At 45.7% G+C, this 17,414-nt stretch overlaps 1 protein-coding gene across 1 annotated transcript in view; it reads left to right on the top strand.

Moving 5' to 3' along the window:
• Window positions 1-17,414, top strand: part of cux2b (cut-like homeobox 2b) — a 92,587-nt gene that overhangs the window by 34,299 nt on the left and 40,874 nt on the right. Inside the window, exons 2-3 of the mRNA XM_056288881.1 lie at window positions 10,254-10,364; window positions 11,395-11,442. Coding sequence (XP_056144856.1) covers window positions 10,254-10,364; window positions 11,395-11,442 — 159 coding nt within the window. The remainder of the gene's footprint in view (window positions 1-10,253; window positions 10,365-11,394; window positions 11,443-17,414) is intronic.

Genomic DNA, 17,414 nt, shown 5'->3' with positions numbered 1-17,414 from the left:
GTAACACTGGCCAGGCGGCGCTCATCCAGAGCAAAGGCCTCTATTGGCCTCTCCAATTCCTCACATGGAATGTTAGCTTGAGCAGCAAACGTAGAGTCCAAGAAACACCCATCAGCTCCCGAATCGATGAGTGCGCCTACAGTGAGCCGCTGGTCTGCCCAAGCCAGGGTAACGCTCACAAGATGGTTAGCCGGAGCAGGATGGCGGGAACAGGAAAGACGGCTCACTAGGATCTCCCAGGGTCCCAGTGAGCCTAATCTTTTGGCCGCGTAGGACACTCGCTGATCCGGTGTCCCTTAAGACCGCAGTAAAGACAGAGACCTGCCTTGAACCGGGCCTCACGTTCAGCGGGAGTCAGTCGTGTACGCCCAAGCTGCATAGGTTCCTCCTCTGTCACTGTCTGGGAGGAGGAGAGGCTTGCCACAGGGGAAGTGGAGTGCGACGAAGAAGAGCCCCCTTCGGAAGCTCTGGATGGCTGAGAGGTAGAAACGGTTCCCCGTAGACCTCGCTCGCGCCCTCTCTCGCGGAGACGTCCATCGATGCGGATGGCAAGGCTGATAAGGTCGTCGAGAGAGGTAGGATCCTCCCGGGTGGCTAGCTGATCCTTGACGGCATCGCTGAGGCCCCTACGGAAGGTTACCCGAAGTGACTGGTCGTTCCAGCCACTCTCAGCCGCAGCCAGCCTGAACTCGACTGAGTAGTCAGTGACACTGCCACTGCCCTGCTGGATCCTGCTCAATCGGACACCCGGATCCTGACCGTACACTGGATGATGGAATACCTTCCGAAGCTCAGCCACAAAGTCATCGTAGGAAGAGCAGAAACTGGCCCCCATGGACCAGGAAGCAGTGGCCCACTGAGCAGCGCGGCCAGTCAGCAGGTTAGTCACGTAAGCAACTCTTGCAGCATCTGTGGTGAACCCCCTGGAATGGTGGGCGAAGACAAGCTCACACTGCATGATGAACGTGGCACAGGTCTCAAAGTTGCCATCAAAAGGCTTGGGATTGGAGATACTGGGCTCCCGGAAATCCGAAACATAAACGGTAGGATTGTCTAAGGCAACGGCTGCGGGCACTGCTGGAGGAGGGGCGGCCGGAACTGGTGGGACAGCTGGCTGGATGGTGATAGCCGCTGTGAGAGTTTGCAACTGCTTAAGAACCTCCTCTTGTTGGCTCGCGAGCGCCGCTTGCTGGGCCGAAAGAGAATCCACCGAAGCCTGGAGGGGTTGCACCTGAGCCCGGAGGCCCTGCATGGCAACAGCGGCCTCTTGTAGTTGCTGGCCGTGGGAGGCTGTAAGCTGAATCTGCTTATAGAGAGCAGCCTGGACAGGATTGGCGTCTAGGTTGTCTGGGTTCATAGTGAGGGCGAGTTCGTACTGTTAAGGTTTGTAGCACGAACCCAATAGCGACAACACAAGACAAAGTAAAGCACCAACCTGGCAGGACTCGTAGAGGAGAGCCGGCCGGGCCTGGACAGAAGGGGGAGGCGCTTCAGGCGGAACTTGAGAATAGCTTCTTAAAAATGGGAAAACGTAAACTGCCCCCTTAATCCGAAAAGGAAAAAACGTAAACTGCTCCTTTAAAGTCCGAAAGGGAAAAAACGTAAACTGCTCCTTTAAAGTCCGAAAGGGAAAAAAACACAAACTGCTCCTTTAAAGTCCGAAAGGGAAAAAAACACAAACTGCTCCTTTAAGGTAGAAGTCCAACCGAGTAATAAGATCCACAGTGAGAGAGGAGAAATTAGAATATCAAAAACTTGATCTCAACTAGAAAATCACGATGGGAAAATCCAATGGGGAAAACACAAAGAGAGTTCTTCTCCGAACAAGCTCTCAAGGAGAACTGACACAAGGGAATAATCAAACAAGCAAAAACACGGAGAATACTACAATCTGTACTCCACCGGGAGACACAGAAATGTCACAAAACTCGAGACGAAGAATTTACTCACGGGACTGTTCAGGACGAACTCGCGACGAGTTCTGGAAAGCAAACAAACTTATACTAGAGTAGTTAACGAGTAGGTAGGCTGCAGGTGTTTCAGACGCGCCCTTCCCCCGCTCTCATTGCTGGTTGCCAGGTTGGTCAACAGACCGAGCCCTAACAGCCTCACCATAAAAAAAAACAAAAAACACAGAACATACTTAAGAGCAAATGATGAAGGCAGAATTATTCCTACTCAGCTAGGTGTCCTTTGCTTTCTTTGCAAATTTAATCTGCAGAAATCAATAAGAGGATGCATGCTGGGCCTGGGAGTCAACAGCAGCCGTGTTTGATGAGAAAACGGACAACCAAATGGATGATGTAGAGAGGCATTCATCTTTCTTTAGGCAAATTGGGCTGCTAGGTCCCGACTAATTGATTGATTGCATGACTTGCTGATACAATCAAAGCCTGGCCTGATTTATGGCTATAAATCGATTGATTAATAAGGTTTGCCATGATGGTAGGGGGGAGAGGGGGGGTGGTGGTCCTATGACACCAATGAAAACTGGAGAGAAGACACTTCCAAATCACATATCTGTCTTAGAGCCGTCAGCCATGTTGGTTTGGTGTGATAATAAGAAAGGCCTGGATCTCCCAGCTGACATTTACAAAGAGGCAGCTGGCTCTGACCCGCTCCCTAGATTAACCTCCACTTGTTCAGATAAGCACTGCTGATATTAAAACGATGGGGTTGCGGGAGCAGGGGGGAAAAAATGAAGTGTGACTTTTTCAGTTCACCGTTTGCATACATCATTAGGGGAACAACAAAAATCAATTGCACATTTCAGAGTAAATAAAAACAAATATCTTGAGCAGCGTAATGTGAGGGCCTCTTGTTGACTCTTCCCAGATTACATTTAGCTGGGTGTTTAAATGCTGATTTACAGCAAGATGGAGCCTATTCCTTCCACTTGCCTGCCTGCCTGCCTGTCTGCCTGTTCAGAATATGAAATGGAAGTTAAACAGTGTGAATCTCCAGTGTGGGGAGGAGGGCTCTGGACGTGTGGGCAGTGTAGCATCAAATAGATTGTGTTTCCTCCCGTGTAAACGCCTAATGTGTGCCGAGTGCTCTGACACAGATGAATGTAAGGAATTTGCTGTAAAGACTTTACGGCCCTTTTGAGAGACATGGCTGGAAACTGGTAGAGTGGAACCTGCTCCACCCCCCCCCCCACCCCGGACACGCATGTATACAGACACATAAGCACACTTTCATACTCACACACACACACACACACACACACACACACACACACACACACACACACACACACACACACACACACACACACACACACACTGTAGAGCATCCACTCTTACACAAGTGCTTACACATGCACACTCGTCAAAGCACACAGCCCTCCAAGGAGAGCAGCTACATCAAACAGCTAAGAGTGTTGTGGACATCGGGGATGTTTCTTATTTGCATTGGGTCAGAAATGGCTGCCCTGATGATGTGATGGCATCTCACGAGGCCACTCTGCACTGTACCTTGTGTACTAGAGACTTAATTTAGCCAAAGTAGTCCAGGCTATTTCCTTGACTATACCTACCATTTAAGTTATGAGAGTCACCTTCTGCTGCAGAACAGTTTGAATTACAAAGTGATTCATGTATAAACTAACCTTTCAAGCGGCTGCTCCCATTATGCAGCATAGGAACTTGTCTGCCAAATCTTCAAGCCTTTGTGACAGCACTCAAAGATCTCAGCCGCTTGTTGTCAGCCCAGGATTTATTCCCACTCTCAGCGCTCTATTTAGAATCTTCTCATTCTACAGCATTTGAACCAAAAATAAATGACAGTGTGAGAGGAAGATAGCAGGAAGGAGGGTAAGAGAGTGTTCCCTCTCTTTCAGACAGGTGGCCCCGGTTTATGTCGCTGGGCCCCAGGGGCCCCTCTAACGGAGTCTGCAAGAGAGAGGAGGGACCCGTCTCTCGGTGCTACACAGGTGGTGTGAAACGCAACCCTCTCTCTGCACCTGAAATATTCAGATTCTTCCAGCGGCGTCGCTTTGATCCTTCTGCAATCGACAAGGGAAAAGGGGAAGAGTAGGGGGGAGAAAACAACAAAAACAAAAGGAAGAGCAGCACACCTGAGAGTGAACAGATTGACATTTCTTAAGAGAGAATAAACAATGGCTGGTTAGCTGCATTGCATGGTTGTTTCAGGTGAAAGTGGGCCACGGCGGTGGTGGCTGGATCTATGGGGCTTTACTCTTCTCCCACTGACTGACCTCGATGGTTGAGCTTCACAGGAAAGTGAAATCCCCTGCGGCGCTCTCCTCTCATCTTACTTTGAAAGAAACAGGAAAACAAACCGTACCCATTGTCCCCAATTTTACCATGCAAGTTTGACAGTGTCGCCGTTTCTTCTTCTTTTTCTTTTTCCTCTCATGTGTCCCCCCCCAAAAAACTTCAGTTTAGCAAAGTTGTTTTTTGGCACGCAGGGAGGCACTTCCCTGTTCTTGGCTATTGTGATAACTCTGTCGTTCATAGAGATTAACATCTCCATTTGAGCAGATCATTTGGCCTATTGAGGTTATCATGTCTTCTCTCAGGTTTCAACCTACTAGCCTGCTAATGAATCATAGGGCTGTGTAATCAGTCACAGTGCATGTACCATACAATGACAATAGACACCCTGATTGTAACCACAGACATGGAAATGAGCAGAACAATGGCGGGCCTTAATGATGATAAATACAGTCTTCTAATTGGCCTTCGTTTTCAGAGCGCTCTGTCATAGATTGCGATTTGAATTTTCTAATTGAGGACATTTAAAGGCATTCATTGGACTGAAGTTGAATACAGGAGTGGTTGAAAGGACATCATTATGTGTGTTTTCTTAGCTAATACTTTACAGGTATTTTCAATCCCACTGCACAGTAGAAATAGGAGCCAGCGGTATAACCACAATATTGATGGTAGAGAGGAATAAGAGAAGGTAGTGCGCGTGCCTGCACGTGTGTGCACGTACGTGTGTTTGCATTAAAGAGAGAGAAGTGTTGACAAGTAGGCTGTGCTCTGGTGCATCAGGCGGTAAAACTCTGTAAATGAAGCAGGGTATGACGAATAATGGCTGACAACACCAGTCACACCTTTTGCTGATGATTGTAATGCTCACATGCTTCTTCTTTCTTTTGTAAGATTTAGCATACTGTTTGAAGACAGCCTGACTGACTGGGGATTAATTATTTTGGATGATTTATCAGACTTACCCGTCCAGAGTTTCAAGGTGTCAAAATGAAATGTGATTTTCCTCTTAGCACCTTCGCAATCTACACCCCGCCTACGTATTCCTCCATAGTGCAGTCAGTTTTACTGCTATGCCGTACATAGTTGCACCGGCTGCCTAGTTACCTGGCCGGACCCCGGTCAAATAGTTTTCATAAATAACCTTTGGGATTTCTTTCAGCTGACTTGGGGCACCTGGTAAGCCGAAATGGAAGCCAACACATTAAGACAATCATTGGAAAGTATTTGAAAATCATGTTAGTATACATATCTGTGACCTACAGCCTACCTGGATATTTAACATGTTTGAATTGTCTTGCTGTGGGACACTACACCCATTTGGTACTCAAAAGCAGGTAAAAAAAAATGGCAGGAATCGCTTACAAATAACATCTGACTCAGGTCTGGCACGATAATAAATCCAGGAAGAACTCTCTAAATAAACTGAAGTTACAGAGATACAGCAGCAGAAACTGGGAAACAGATGGAGGTTGCTGCCAGGTGATAGCGCCCTCCCCTCACACTCCCAGCACCTCCCTGTTAGAGGCCATCTATTGAGCTCTAGCTCCCCGCACAGGGTCAAAGAGGTCAGATGACCCCCCCACCCCAGTGGACCGTCCAACACAAATTGTGTGTATGCCTTGTCCTTTACCAATGCTCAGCACGGGCAGGACAGATAAGAGATCCTTTTGGATCTTTCATATTGGACAAACGCCAATGTAGACTCTGCCCCCCACTACCCCCACCCCATGCTTTCTCTTCTGTCGTTCTACCCCATTCCCTCACCTCCCTCAGGGGCCGGGAGGTTCCAGTAATATTGTTTAGGCCAGACGAGACTGCAGTGATTGGGGCCATTGATTGTGGTGATTTGATTTATTGATCAATCCCCCTCTCAAATGTGGCGTCTGAAAAGCGGGGCTAATCGGAGACTCCTACGGACAATCTTGTGCCTCGCCAAGAACGGGCGGCGATAAGGAATGTATGAAAAGAAAACTACACTTATCTTAATCACTCACTGGCCCCTGTTCTGCCTCGATGCAGCCCCTTGTTTGCGGATGTCCATACACGTGTGCTCCTGTGCATGTATGTGCACGGGTTCTTTTGTGTAAGACCTTGCATGCGAGCGTGTGTATTATTGTGCAGGGTGGGGGTTTTGAGGCAGTACAGTCACCAGGCAGAACAGAGTGGATCTATAAATTGATGGAATTCAAAGCCTCCAGCATCGATTACCATTATAACAAACAGCAGCACAGAGAATGTCTGATTATTTTTAGACAAAGATTCTGTGCTCTCAGCAGCAATTCTGCTGATGCTGTCACACTTTCAGACACCTGCCTATGATTGCAATTAGATGGGATACAAAAAGAAAAATAATACCCTATCTGCATCCCCCCCCTCCTTCACTCTCCGCCTTTCCCCATTTTCTCCTCTTTAATTTGTGCTGTCTAAGTCCAGTGCACACAATAGTGATTTTGACTCCGTCTACCTCATTGCAGCACCTTAGTAGTTTTTTTTTTCTCCCTCAGTTGTCAACATTTTCCACTGTGGGTTGTCTTTGTGAGAGGCCAGAAAACAGCTTACCACTCCAGATGTAATCAAGAGAAGCTAGGCTTAATGAATCAATGTCAAATATGCTTCAACACAATAAATTGTTAAGCTTCAGGTTTTACCTCAACTGTTAATGCTCACAAAGATTGTCACCGTGCATCTTTCTGGGCCAGCTTTTGCAGAGAGTAGTTGTATTAGTACCTCAGCTGTTTAATGCTTGCTGTTTGAGGGGCTGCCTCTTGGCTTCTGTCCCTTAAGAGGGAACAATATATTTAATATACATTTTTAAATGGGTTGAGCTTTCTACCTTTGTGACTTGGTCTTGGTCTTGGTCAACATATGCATGTTGAAGTATTTAGCAACTCATTTAGTTGTTAGCCCACTTACTTGCAGCCAATAGACTGCTGGTTTGCTTGCTTACATCCAATAGGCTGCAGGGCTTCCAGTGAGGAAGCCAGTGAGCTTCTTGTATAGTCGAGTACAAGTGAATATGCATTAAGTAGAATTAACATATCCACGTACGCATCATTCCCATCTCAGCATAAATATGTTGGATATTCCATGTTCAGAAGCCCGTTTGCTGCCCCCCTCCCCCAGCCATAGACCGGCTCTAGCCCCTGCACCAGTGACAGCTCTGGCCTCCTCAGGGGGAACTCATCAATTAAAGCTGGATGTTTGATTGACAGGGGCTTAATGACAGGTGCTCTGTATTGACCCAACTTCCACACACTGCAAATTCTGTCCCGATCGCTCTCTTCCGAAACCTGTCAAACGATTACCAAGAAATTTGTTTTTGCAGAGTCAAACCTTTTTCTTTTTTTTTCTTTTTTTTTTTGCAACCCTTAGTTTCGATTTCAGCATTTAAGAGTTCAAGAGCTCCTTATTTCTACATGTTCTTGTGATGATTTCAGTCAGTTAGAAGCTCAAAATAATGGAGTAAGATAAGTGAATCTTATCAGAGATCACAAAGCTGCCCTGCCTGGCCTCAGGTTGAGACAGATAAGATTTGATTTGCGCGTGGGGGAGGGATGGATCTTTTTGAAAATCTTGTTTCAAGAGACAGCACACTGAGACGTACCAGAGAGTTTCCTCCCATCATCCATCTCAGCAAGTCAACCAAAGTACAACAACAGCCTCTTCTGCTTCAGTTCCTTCCAGAAAGACAGACACCAGGTTTCTTCTGATGGGCTGTTTTGCCCAGATTCCCCCTTTCTTGTAAGGATCTAGCAACTATGGAGGCGATTTAGAAAAATAAAAACTCATGCCATTATGATAGTACTGTTTGGCTTACGTACAGTGTAAGTATTCACCATTCGCACTAACTGAGCGGCAGTAAAGACAGAATCCAGTTCTCCACTCAGGCCATTGAAGCACTAGTCGACTTAGAATCACCACACAGTTATATCTTAAGTCCTCATAAAATCCACTCAGTCACTTTTCAGAAGTATTTTCTCTTGGCCAGATTAGCTGGTCTTGGGCCATTTGAATCTAGTGGAGGGTTGGCCTCTTCCTAAAAGCCCACTCTCTAATCCCCAGGAAGGCTCATCCCAGATGGACTGTAATGACTGAGTGGAATTTAGAAAGTCCTCTCCTCTTATCCTGCATGGCCACAGTCTTTTTCAGTGACAATGACAGGTTTCCCATAAACCAAAATTTGTTAACCCCGTAAAGCTCTGGGTGTTTTTTATCAAAGTATAGAGATAGTGATTCTGAGCAATGAAGTTATGTTGATGATCCCATGCTCAAAAATGTGTTGTGTGTGTGTTTGTGTGTGTGTGTGTGTGTGTGTGTCGAGTTGAGAAATAAAATGCCATCTAAAGTGGTTTGATTAACATGTAATACTTGATATTTCGCAGAGAAATGCAGTCTCTTTTGCTGTCAGATGTAGTTTATCTTGGCTTCATTTTAGTCCAGCAATGGATGAATTCAACATTTGGCCTTACACTGTACCCATCACGGCTGAATTATACACAAACCCGGGAAGTAGACCAGAATCAACACAAGCTAACGCCAACCAAGCATTGTAGGTTAGGCGGCATGCTCAAGGGCACTTTGGCAAACATGTCAACTCCAGTCACAGGGATGAAGGTTGCAGTAGCATGGCATGTTGTTTCAGCGACAGTGTAGCAGTCGGGATGCAGCCTTCATTTTTTCAACCTCTGACTCGTCAGTCAAGCCATCTTTCCGATCGCTGGCCTACCTCCCTAACTCTGAATGTCCTTGCTCCCATGATGACACAACTGTAGTAGTTTCATCCCGTCGTGTTCTCTCCCTCTCTCTCGCTCTCTCTCTCTCGCTCTCTCTCTCAAGCCATGTGATAATTTATTAAACTGTCTTTAAGTAAGACTAGAGATTAATTAAAACACAGTCAATTTAATTTTCCATCGTCATTTATAAATTCACAGTGGTAATTGAATCCCCCACTTCGCTTTTATATTGTACCCCCGCAGTCGCAAGAGAAGACCCTCATCAATTACCAGGAATCACAGACAAAACTAGAGGAGGTGAAAGTAGTTGTCTGTTCTAGCACTATACTCAGTACGGAGAAGACAAGTACGCATCTGATTTTCTTTTTTTTCTGGTTAGCTGAAAGAGACAGGAATTGGATGACTGATCAATACTATTGGATTTGCGGATGGCATGTGGTGCAGCTGAGTCCAGTACGAATGAATGCAAGGTTCTGGTGAAGAGCCGACTCTGCAGACAGCTTTGAATGGAGTGAAGTGGAGGGGATCAGACATGTTGCCAGGGTGGAGCTCTAATTCTTCAAAACCAAGACAAGTAAACGACCGATATACTGGGAGATCAATGGAATAGTAAGCTGGAGCTTTTGTTGCATGGCTGCAAAGGCCACATATTGAAAATCTGTGTGAGATCAATATATAGATGGGTGAATGGGGTGAGAGAAGGCGATGTAGAGGGAGGGCAGGACTGAAAATAGATTTGACCGGGGGTGATTACGACAACAGGAGAGATGTGTGTCTGAATCTGGTCTTGGCTATGCTCGAAAATTGTCTCGTTCTATTTGAGGAGGAAGCTCTTTTTGTTTGTTAGGGTGTTTGTCAGGTTATTGGGTCTCGCCACGTGACTCCTCTTTCCCCCCACCTCTCTCTCTCTCCGGCTGTCTCTGCAGCTCTCTCCCCAGCTCTACTGCCCTCCCCTCGCTCACTCCCTCAGTGGCGCTCCATAGCCGTTGCAAGCGTATTGATTATTTCAAATACTGATTATCTAAAAGGCCTTCTGCTACTGTAGGCATTGGATTTATTTTGGCTTAATTATTTATGGGCCAGGGCTAGCAGTAAGTATTACTGCTGCGAGATCATGAAAGATTACATTGTTAATATTCAGCAGTGTATTTTTATTTATGTACACTTGAAGCTTTACTGGATGAACATTGGCAAGGCTCCCTAAAGTGCCGTCTCTCTCCTTTATCTCCCTCACTCTCCTCCTCCCTTCTCCTTCCCTGCTTTCCGTCTGTCTTTGTAGAGGGAGCTGAACTCCGTGGCGTCTGAGTTGGTGGGTCGACAGGAGGAGAGTGAACATTCCCACAAGCACCTGGTGGAACTGAGCAGGGAGTTCAAGAGAAATGTCCCTGAGGTGAGTACCCCCCCCCCCAAACACCTTCAACCCAACCCCATCCATCCTCACACACACACACACACACACACACACACACACACACACACACACACACACACACACACACACACACACACACACACACACACACACACATGCATACACTCACACATTTGCTTCAATCTGTGTGTCACTTTGCGGTACCCAGGTATGCTGGCTGGCTGCGTCATTGCCAGTGTTCGAACCTCCGCATACCTTTGTGTCAGGAATTATTTATTTCTTTTCCATAATCTGCATTAGTATTAGTATATTTTATTGGTGCACCGCACTTGCGGGGACTCAAGGTAAGTATCCCCCTCCTCCCCTCGTTAATGTTTAAATGCTGAGGACCTGCAGTGATGCTGGGCAGTGGCTGGGTGTGTTGAGAGACTCATTTAGAAAAAACTCCTTTGTGCAACTTTTGCACTTCCGATTCAAGGCGGCGATTCATGAAAAATAGTATCTTTATGTCATAAAATCAACAGCCAATATCAATCTTCATCAAATTTATGTTAAAGCAAAAACTGCAGCAGATATAATTTTTATGTATTTTTTTCCCCCCATCTCTTTTTAAACAATCATACTTTTACTTCTAGGCTAAAATCAAGGCGAATGTTTTTATATTTTATAAATGAGCCCTCAGGCTATTATCCTGCCATGGTCATATTTTACCTGTCTGTCTTGGTCTGTGAGTATGTAGTGTGTGTTGTAATGTCATCAGTATCATACAGGCATAGAAAACAGGATCAGGCTGTCACCGCTGGCATTACAATCCCCTTACCTGAGGCCCTGGGAGGTAGAAGGAGTCTGGAGTTAGGCGCCCGAACCGTAATTCAAGATGGAAAGCCCCACTTTCTAAACATGCCCACTCAAGCCCCTCAGGTTTAGATATTCATACCCACATTTGATCATACCTTACCTCCCTCTCTCCCCTCACCCACTCACCCGAGGAGTTATGTAAAAAAAATCAGGGCACAACATTTGCAGCGTTGTTTTTTTCTGTACACAGGAAGTCCGTGAAATGGTGGCACCTGTTCTCAAGAGTTTCCAAGCTCAGGTGAGTCTTCTTCCATTACTAACACTTACTGAGGAATGTTCAATCTATATATTCTATAGATATATTGAACACTTCCAAGTGTTCACCAGGAGCAATAGCTTTGGATAGACAATTTCCTTAGTATAATATCCCGATATAGGAGTCCGACCCTTTATATTCAGTCAAGGCAGCATTCCCTATAGTAGAGATCCTCTTGCTCCCTGGATGAATGATTTGATACACTCGGCCGAGGAATCCATGGAATACTTTTCATGCTACTGCTCATCTGGTGCTTATTGACTGATGCCTTTTCTGTCAAAGTGAAGTAGCATCTATCTGCCATTAGATGATCAGATATCTGGCTTCTCATATTTTCTTGGCCGAGACAAGCCCTCATTTCCTGTTGTGATGGTGCATTCGCCGTGCCCCCTCTGACGTCGCCATATTGAAAAAGTCATCTGATACCTAGCAAGACTGTGCTCTAGCCATTAAACCAAGGTCATAAATCACATTTGTGAGCTGTGTTATGGTCCGCAAAGCCGGGGCTTATGGAAATGATACCACAAATACATTTCCAGCCTCATTCTACCTTTTAAACTCACTGGTCAGCACTAACCTGAAAATCTCATCACCTCCAAGCATGAGAAGACTCAACATGGATTGTTCAGTTCTTGCAGAGGTGTTTATTGAGAACTTGTTTTTAATGGGTTATAAGTAACTATGCCAAAGCAACTGCGTTCTTTGGCTGGAGCTATCACATTCAATACTGCACTCCGCAATACGGGGCTGGTTTGTGTGCTAATTCAATTACTCCGACTGTGAAGTCACACAAATATCAGAGGCACCCTTCCATATCTTTATTGTGCAAACAGGAACCCCTGGGATTAATTTAAGGACTATTGATGTCTGACAACTAAGAGTCTAGAGATATTTCATAGTAGATAAAGTAGATGGCTGATAATGAGCAATGGTGTTTTGCTGCAAGCCTCTCTGGGTACCAACAGTCCCTCTCATCTGACTTCCGCAGGCATTTGTACTGTACATTGGTAAGCAAACATACTTACTGAGGAAAACCCTAAACTACTTTCAGATCTCTGAGGAACTGGGAGCCAACTCGGCACACCATAATAACATAATCCTCTGGTGTTTTCTGATACACTTTGACCTTATTGGTGTAGCTAGCAGTAGTCTGCAGCAGCCTTGGTAAGCTATGGGACGTCGACCTGCTGCTGCAGGAGAAATGGTGAGGAGAAGGTGGAGCTGGTGGAGCTTGCTCTGCTGTGTGTTTCGAGATAGACTAAAGCTCCGCTGCAGCTGAACTGTACAGGTGGTGAACGACAGAAAAGTGTGTGTGTGTGTGTGTGTGTGTGTGTGTGTGTGTGTGTGTGTGTGTGTGTGTGTGTGTGTGTGTGTGTGTGTGTGTGTGTGTGTGTGTGTGTGTGTGTGTGTGTGTGTGTATCCTTTGCTTCCTTTGCTCCCCCCCCCAACCCCCTCCACCCTGTTTCAGAGGCCCAGAGGAGTGCCTCATGGTATCTGGACCCTCATCATGCCACTTCTAAAAGAGAAGTCGGCTCCTTTGATGTGTTTGCGACATGACAGGTTCTCTTTCTTTTCTTTTTCATTTCAATGTTCCCCACCTACTTTCTCTCTCTTCTCTAGTCCAATCTTGCCTTCTAATTATCACTAACCCCGCAACTGATTAGAAACACATTGCCGACCTAGTTTTCTGAAGGAGCTGGAGGAGGAGAAAGGGTTAATCCCAGAGCTGGTGGCTGTCATTGGTCGCTTCCCTCCTTCCTTCTTCTCCTTTTTTTTCATTCTGCTCTTCTCTTTCTTTCCCTGGAAGTTTGCTAATGAGGTCCCGTCAGAGCTGAGGAGAGGTGTTAATTTGGCCTTGTGAAGTAGGAAGGAGATTAAGGACATTGAGGAGCCGAGTTTACGGCTTAAAATACACCGCTGTCCTTATTAATCCGCGGGGCCCTGAGAGACCAGCGTTTTTGGTTTTATAATGAACACTGTCTTCTAATGAAGGTGATTTTAATAAAAATTTGCTGTGAAGAAGAGGAGATGGTACATGTCTCCATGGTCTCAGGCACACCTTTGGGGCCGGGGGATATGACAGTTATTTCTCAAATAACCGATCACTGGAGGGAGCAGCCTATCAGACCGCCGTTCGTTCACACAGTTTTCGCACAACCTGTCTCACCATTGGAACGTACAGTCAGCAGTCTTTACCAAATCTAACAAAGGCAACATGGGCTCCCCAATGCAATTTACACCTTTCTTTCAGTTTTGGAGTGTAAACTCCTCATAGGATTAACCTTTGTGCTTAAAAAAAAAAGAAAGAAAGAAAAAAGAAAAGAACAGTAATATATTTCATGAATAGTCTGTGTCCTCTGCATCCCAAGGAGAGGCAGATTCCTCTTCATACATCCATATCCAGAAGAGTGTATCATTGTTGTTGTCAGGCCAAAATTAACCAGTCACTCTGTCTTTCTCCTCTCCTCTTGATGTCATTTGATGCTCTCGGAAAAAGAAAACAGCAGCATGGGTCCATAATTACTGAAACTTGCTTTACAATGATAATCCGTGGAGTAATTTAGCGTGCAGAATGAGAGTTGTGGTGCTTGTGCAGATGGAGATTCTGATAAATAGTTTGTAACGTGTAATTAGCAGCTCTGCCGGTTACATACCATTAACCCCTCGAGCTCAGGAATCATTATTGGCGCTCATTATCAAGCAGCAAGGTACAATCGAGCTGACTAGACATCAAAAACATCAAACGGCTATTAAAGCACTGCAGACTGGGGGCTGGTGGACACCTGTTTATGAGTCTAACTGTGCCATTTCTCCCCCTTGAGGTTGGGAAGTGATGATGTTGGGGGAAGACAATGTTTTTGCCATTGTTATTGTTGTTGTCGCTTGTTTTTGCAGGAGTGCACTGTAGAGGTGTTTTGACTACACAGCGGCTCTCTAACTCTAGGAAGCTGATGAGAAATATCTTCTCAAAATGGCTGCTGTTTATTATCCATATGCCTCGGATTGAATTCCCTGGTTCAGGTGAGGTAGAAAGAAGTCAGCACAAACCCCCCCTCCCCAAAAAAAACAACAAAAACAAAACATAAACAACAGCCAGTGGGATTTTACCATTACGGTTTTTACATTATCCTTTCTCAAGTAGCTGGGATGGGATGCACAGCTATAGCAACCGTAACATTGTTTTTCTGGAAGCTAGTTTTTGAGTCGAAAACACCTTGTCAGACATGGCTGCGGTGACTGAAAATATGGCAGAAAAGAGAGAACGACATGCAACCAAAGTGGTGTTCTTGACACCCCACAGTCATAACAGGTGGGAATTATTTTCATGAATCTGCCAGGAATCAGGTACACTTGCCAATAGTTTCAACCCAAATCCATATCTGTCGAACCCATTTCTGATTATTGGCTCACTCAGAAACAGGCCAGGTTGCCTTCTTCTTCTTCTTCTTCTTCTTCTTCTTCTTCTTCTTCTTCTTCTTCTTCTTCTTCTTCTTCTTCTTCTTCTTCTTCTTCTTCTTCTTCTTCTTTTTTTTGGAACGATATGACCACAAAATGTATTGCGCTGAGCCTGGCACACCTCAACGACTAGCGCACACCTTAGATAGACAAACATGGCCTTTGATCATCCATCGAGACAGGACCAGTCCTTCCTCCTTTTGATTAATTCCTGAAGGAAATGATAATTTTTCTCAAATGTATGAATATGTTATGAATAGTGGAATGAATCAAAGAGTAAAGGACGATAATTAATTATGGCGCCATGATAAAAGGCTGTGGGTGTTATGACGCAAGCTTCCTCAGTGTCATTATGAGAGGCTCCATAATTACCTTTCTGCACGAGCCAGCGCTCCTGGCGGTGCTGCCGGTGAGAGCGGCGCACGTTGAGTGAGTCTAACGGTCATAAAGCTTTTCCCTGCCTAATTGTCTGAGGGGCTCTATGGCACTTTCATAGATGAGGGAGTGCGCCGTTAGGAAAAATGCCTCAGCGATGCTCCCGCTTTTCCAGCCCAGCGAAGACAGATCTTCATCACGGCCTAAACCTTCTGGTTATTAGGTGCAGATTGTCTGCGTGGATGGCTAACTTGAGAAGGTGGGGTCAGAATTAGTGAGCAGCAGACTCTGCACATGATTGGTGCTTCTTGGTTAGTGAAGATATTAAAGGAAAACTAGCTGTGATTTCTGTGTATGGTGGTGCATTATAGTGCTATGTTTCACTTCCCTCCATTTTCTTGCCTTGTATGTAAAGGCCATCTATGACATCACCCTTCTCCCCCCCCGCCCCCAGCGTAGTCAGGTTGCTCCAAACTGGGGTGCTGAGGCATCTCTTATGCCTCTGGCGAAGCTGTCTCAGGCTCATTGAGCAGCAGGCCAGGCCCAGGATCCTCCACGCCATTACCTATTCACAGCACGTCCAGGCCTCCAGCCTATTGTGAGGAACATAATGGGCTCCAGGGCCATGTAAACCACCAGCTCTCTGCTCCTGGTTTATCATTTGTGTCCTCTTCATACTGAAGAGAGGGAGAGGGAGAGAAGGAGAGATAGCATTTGGGGGGGCGGGGGAAGTGTATTATTGAGGGGGTAGAATTGCACATTAGTTAACTCCCTCTTTGAGCATTTTACCTCTTCTATATCTCCAAAAGTGGAATATCCTTGTCTACTGTCCAGATCAATGCCGTACCACCGCTGTTACCCAGCAAGCACCAAACCTGATGTGCTTCTCACTATTTCATGCTTACTTACTTTAAAGTTAACCTTTTATAGCTTGTTTTTAGTTTTTTTTTGGGGGGGGGGGCATTTCCCTCCCTTATTTTCCAAGCTGTCCCGGTCGCTGCCCCAAGTCCTCTGCTGATCCGGGGAGGGCTGCAGACTACCACATGCTTCCCCCAATACATGTGGAGTCGCTAGCCGCTTCTTTTCACCTGACAGTGAAGAGTTTCGCCAGGGGGATGTAGCGCATGGGACAATCACGTTATTCCCCCCAGTTCCCCCTCCCCACCAAACAGGCGCCCCAACCGACCAGAGGAGGCGCTAGTGCAGCGACCAGGACACATACCCACATCCGGCTTCCCACCCACAGACATGGCCAATTGTGTCTGTAGGGACACCCAACCAAACTGGGGATTCGAACCGGTGACCCCCGTGTTGGTAAGCAATGGAATAGACTGTTACACTACCCGGACGGCCCCCACTTTTTATAGCTTTTGATAAGGTTTGAACAGAACCAGCTTAGACGTGTCTTATTTCATCCAGTGTACATCGGACGAAACGCCCCACTGCCGAGCAGAGCAGTTCGTCTCTTGGTTTTTGTGGGGTCTTTTGATACTTTCTCTGATAAATCCATACGCACATAAATAGCATTGTCAAGGTGTCCATTTTTCGAGAGGTGATACATGGAAGTGAGGGGGAGGTGGGAGAGAAAGATGGGCTGACATGCAGCAGAGCTGGTGAGGCAGACTTGAACACAGGAAAGTGGAACGTGTTCCAGTCCAGCAAACAGCCATGACACCCGGCATTTGCTGAGGATTTACAATTGCATGCTTGGATTTATACAGTATGGCCTTTTTTTTGGGGAGGAGGGGCTATTCACACATGTGACTAAATACTCTCAACCCAGGCTGGTTTCATTTTACAGGAAGCTATAAAAAAACTGAGAAAATCAAAATGCATGTTTTCATTACATAAAAAATTCATACAACATTTTGCTCATGTAAAATTCTAATTGCCAAAAGATGCAAAGATTGCTAATATGTGTTTATAAAAACTTATTGAGGAGATTAATTAGATGTAAAATTAGTTTTTTAGAACTTGGCATGTCGGAAATAGAAATAGAGTTCTCCTTTAATGAGCTATAAATCTTGCAGACCCTACACATTTAAACAAACCCTCAACGTAGCTGCAAAACTCACACCAGTTGTCCATCTATTCATCAGAAGCTCAGCCAATAAAACTTCAGA

The sequence above is a fragment of the Lampris incognitus genome, chromosome 1 (genome assembly GCF_029633865.1).
Source record: "Lampris incognitus isolate fLamInc1 chromosome 1, fLamInc1.hap2, whole genome shotgun sequence".
Taxonomy (NCBI): domain Eukaryota; kingdom Metazoa; phylum Chordata; class Actinopteri; order Lampriformes; family Lampridae; genus Lampris; species Lampris incognitus.
This window is presented reverse-complemented; position numbering and strand designations above follow the sequence as displayed.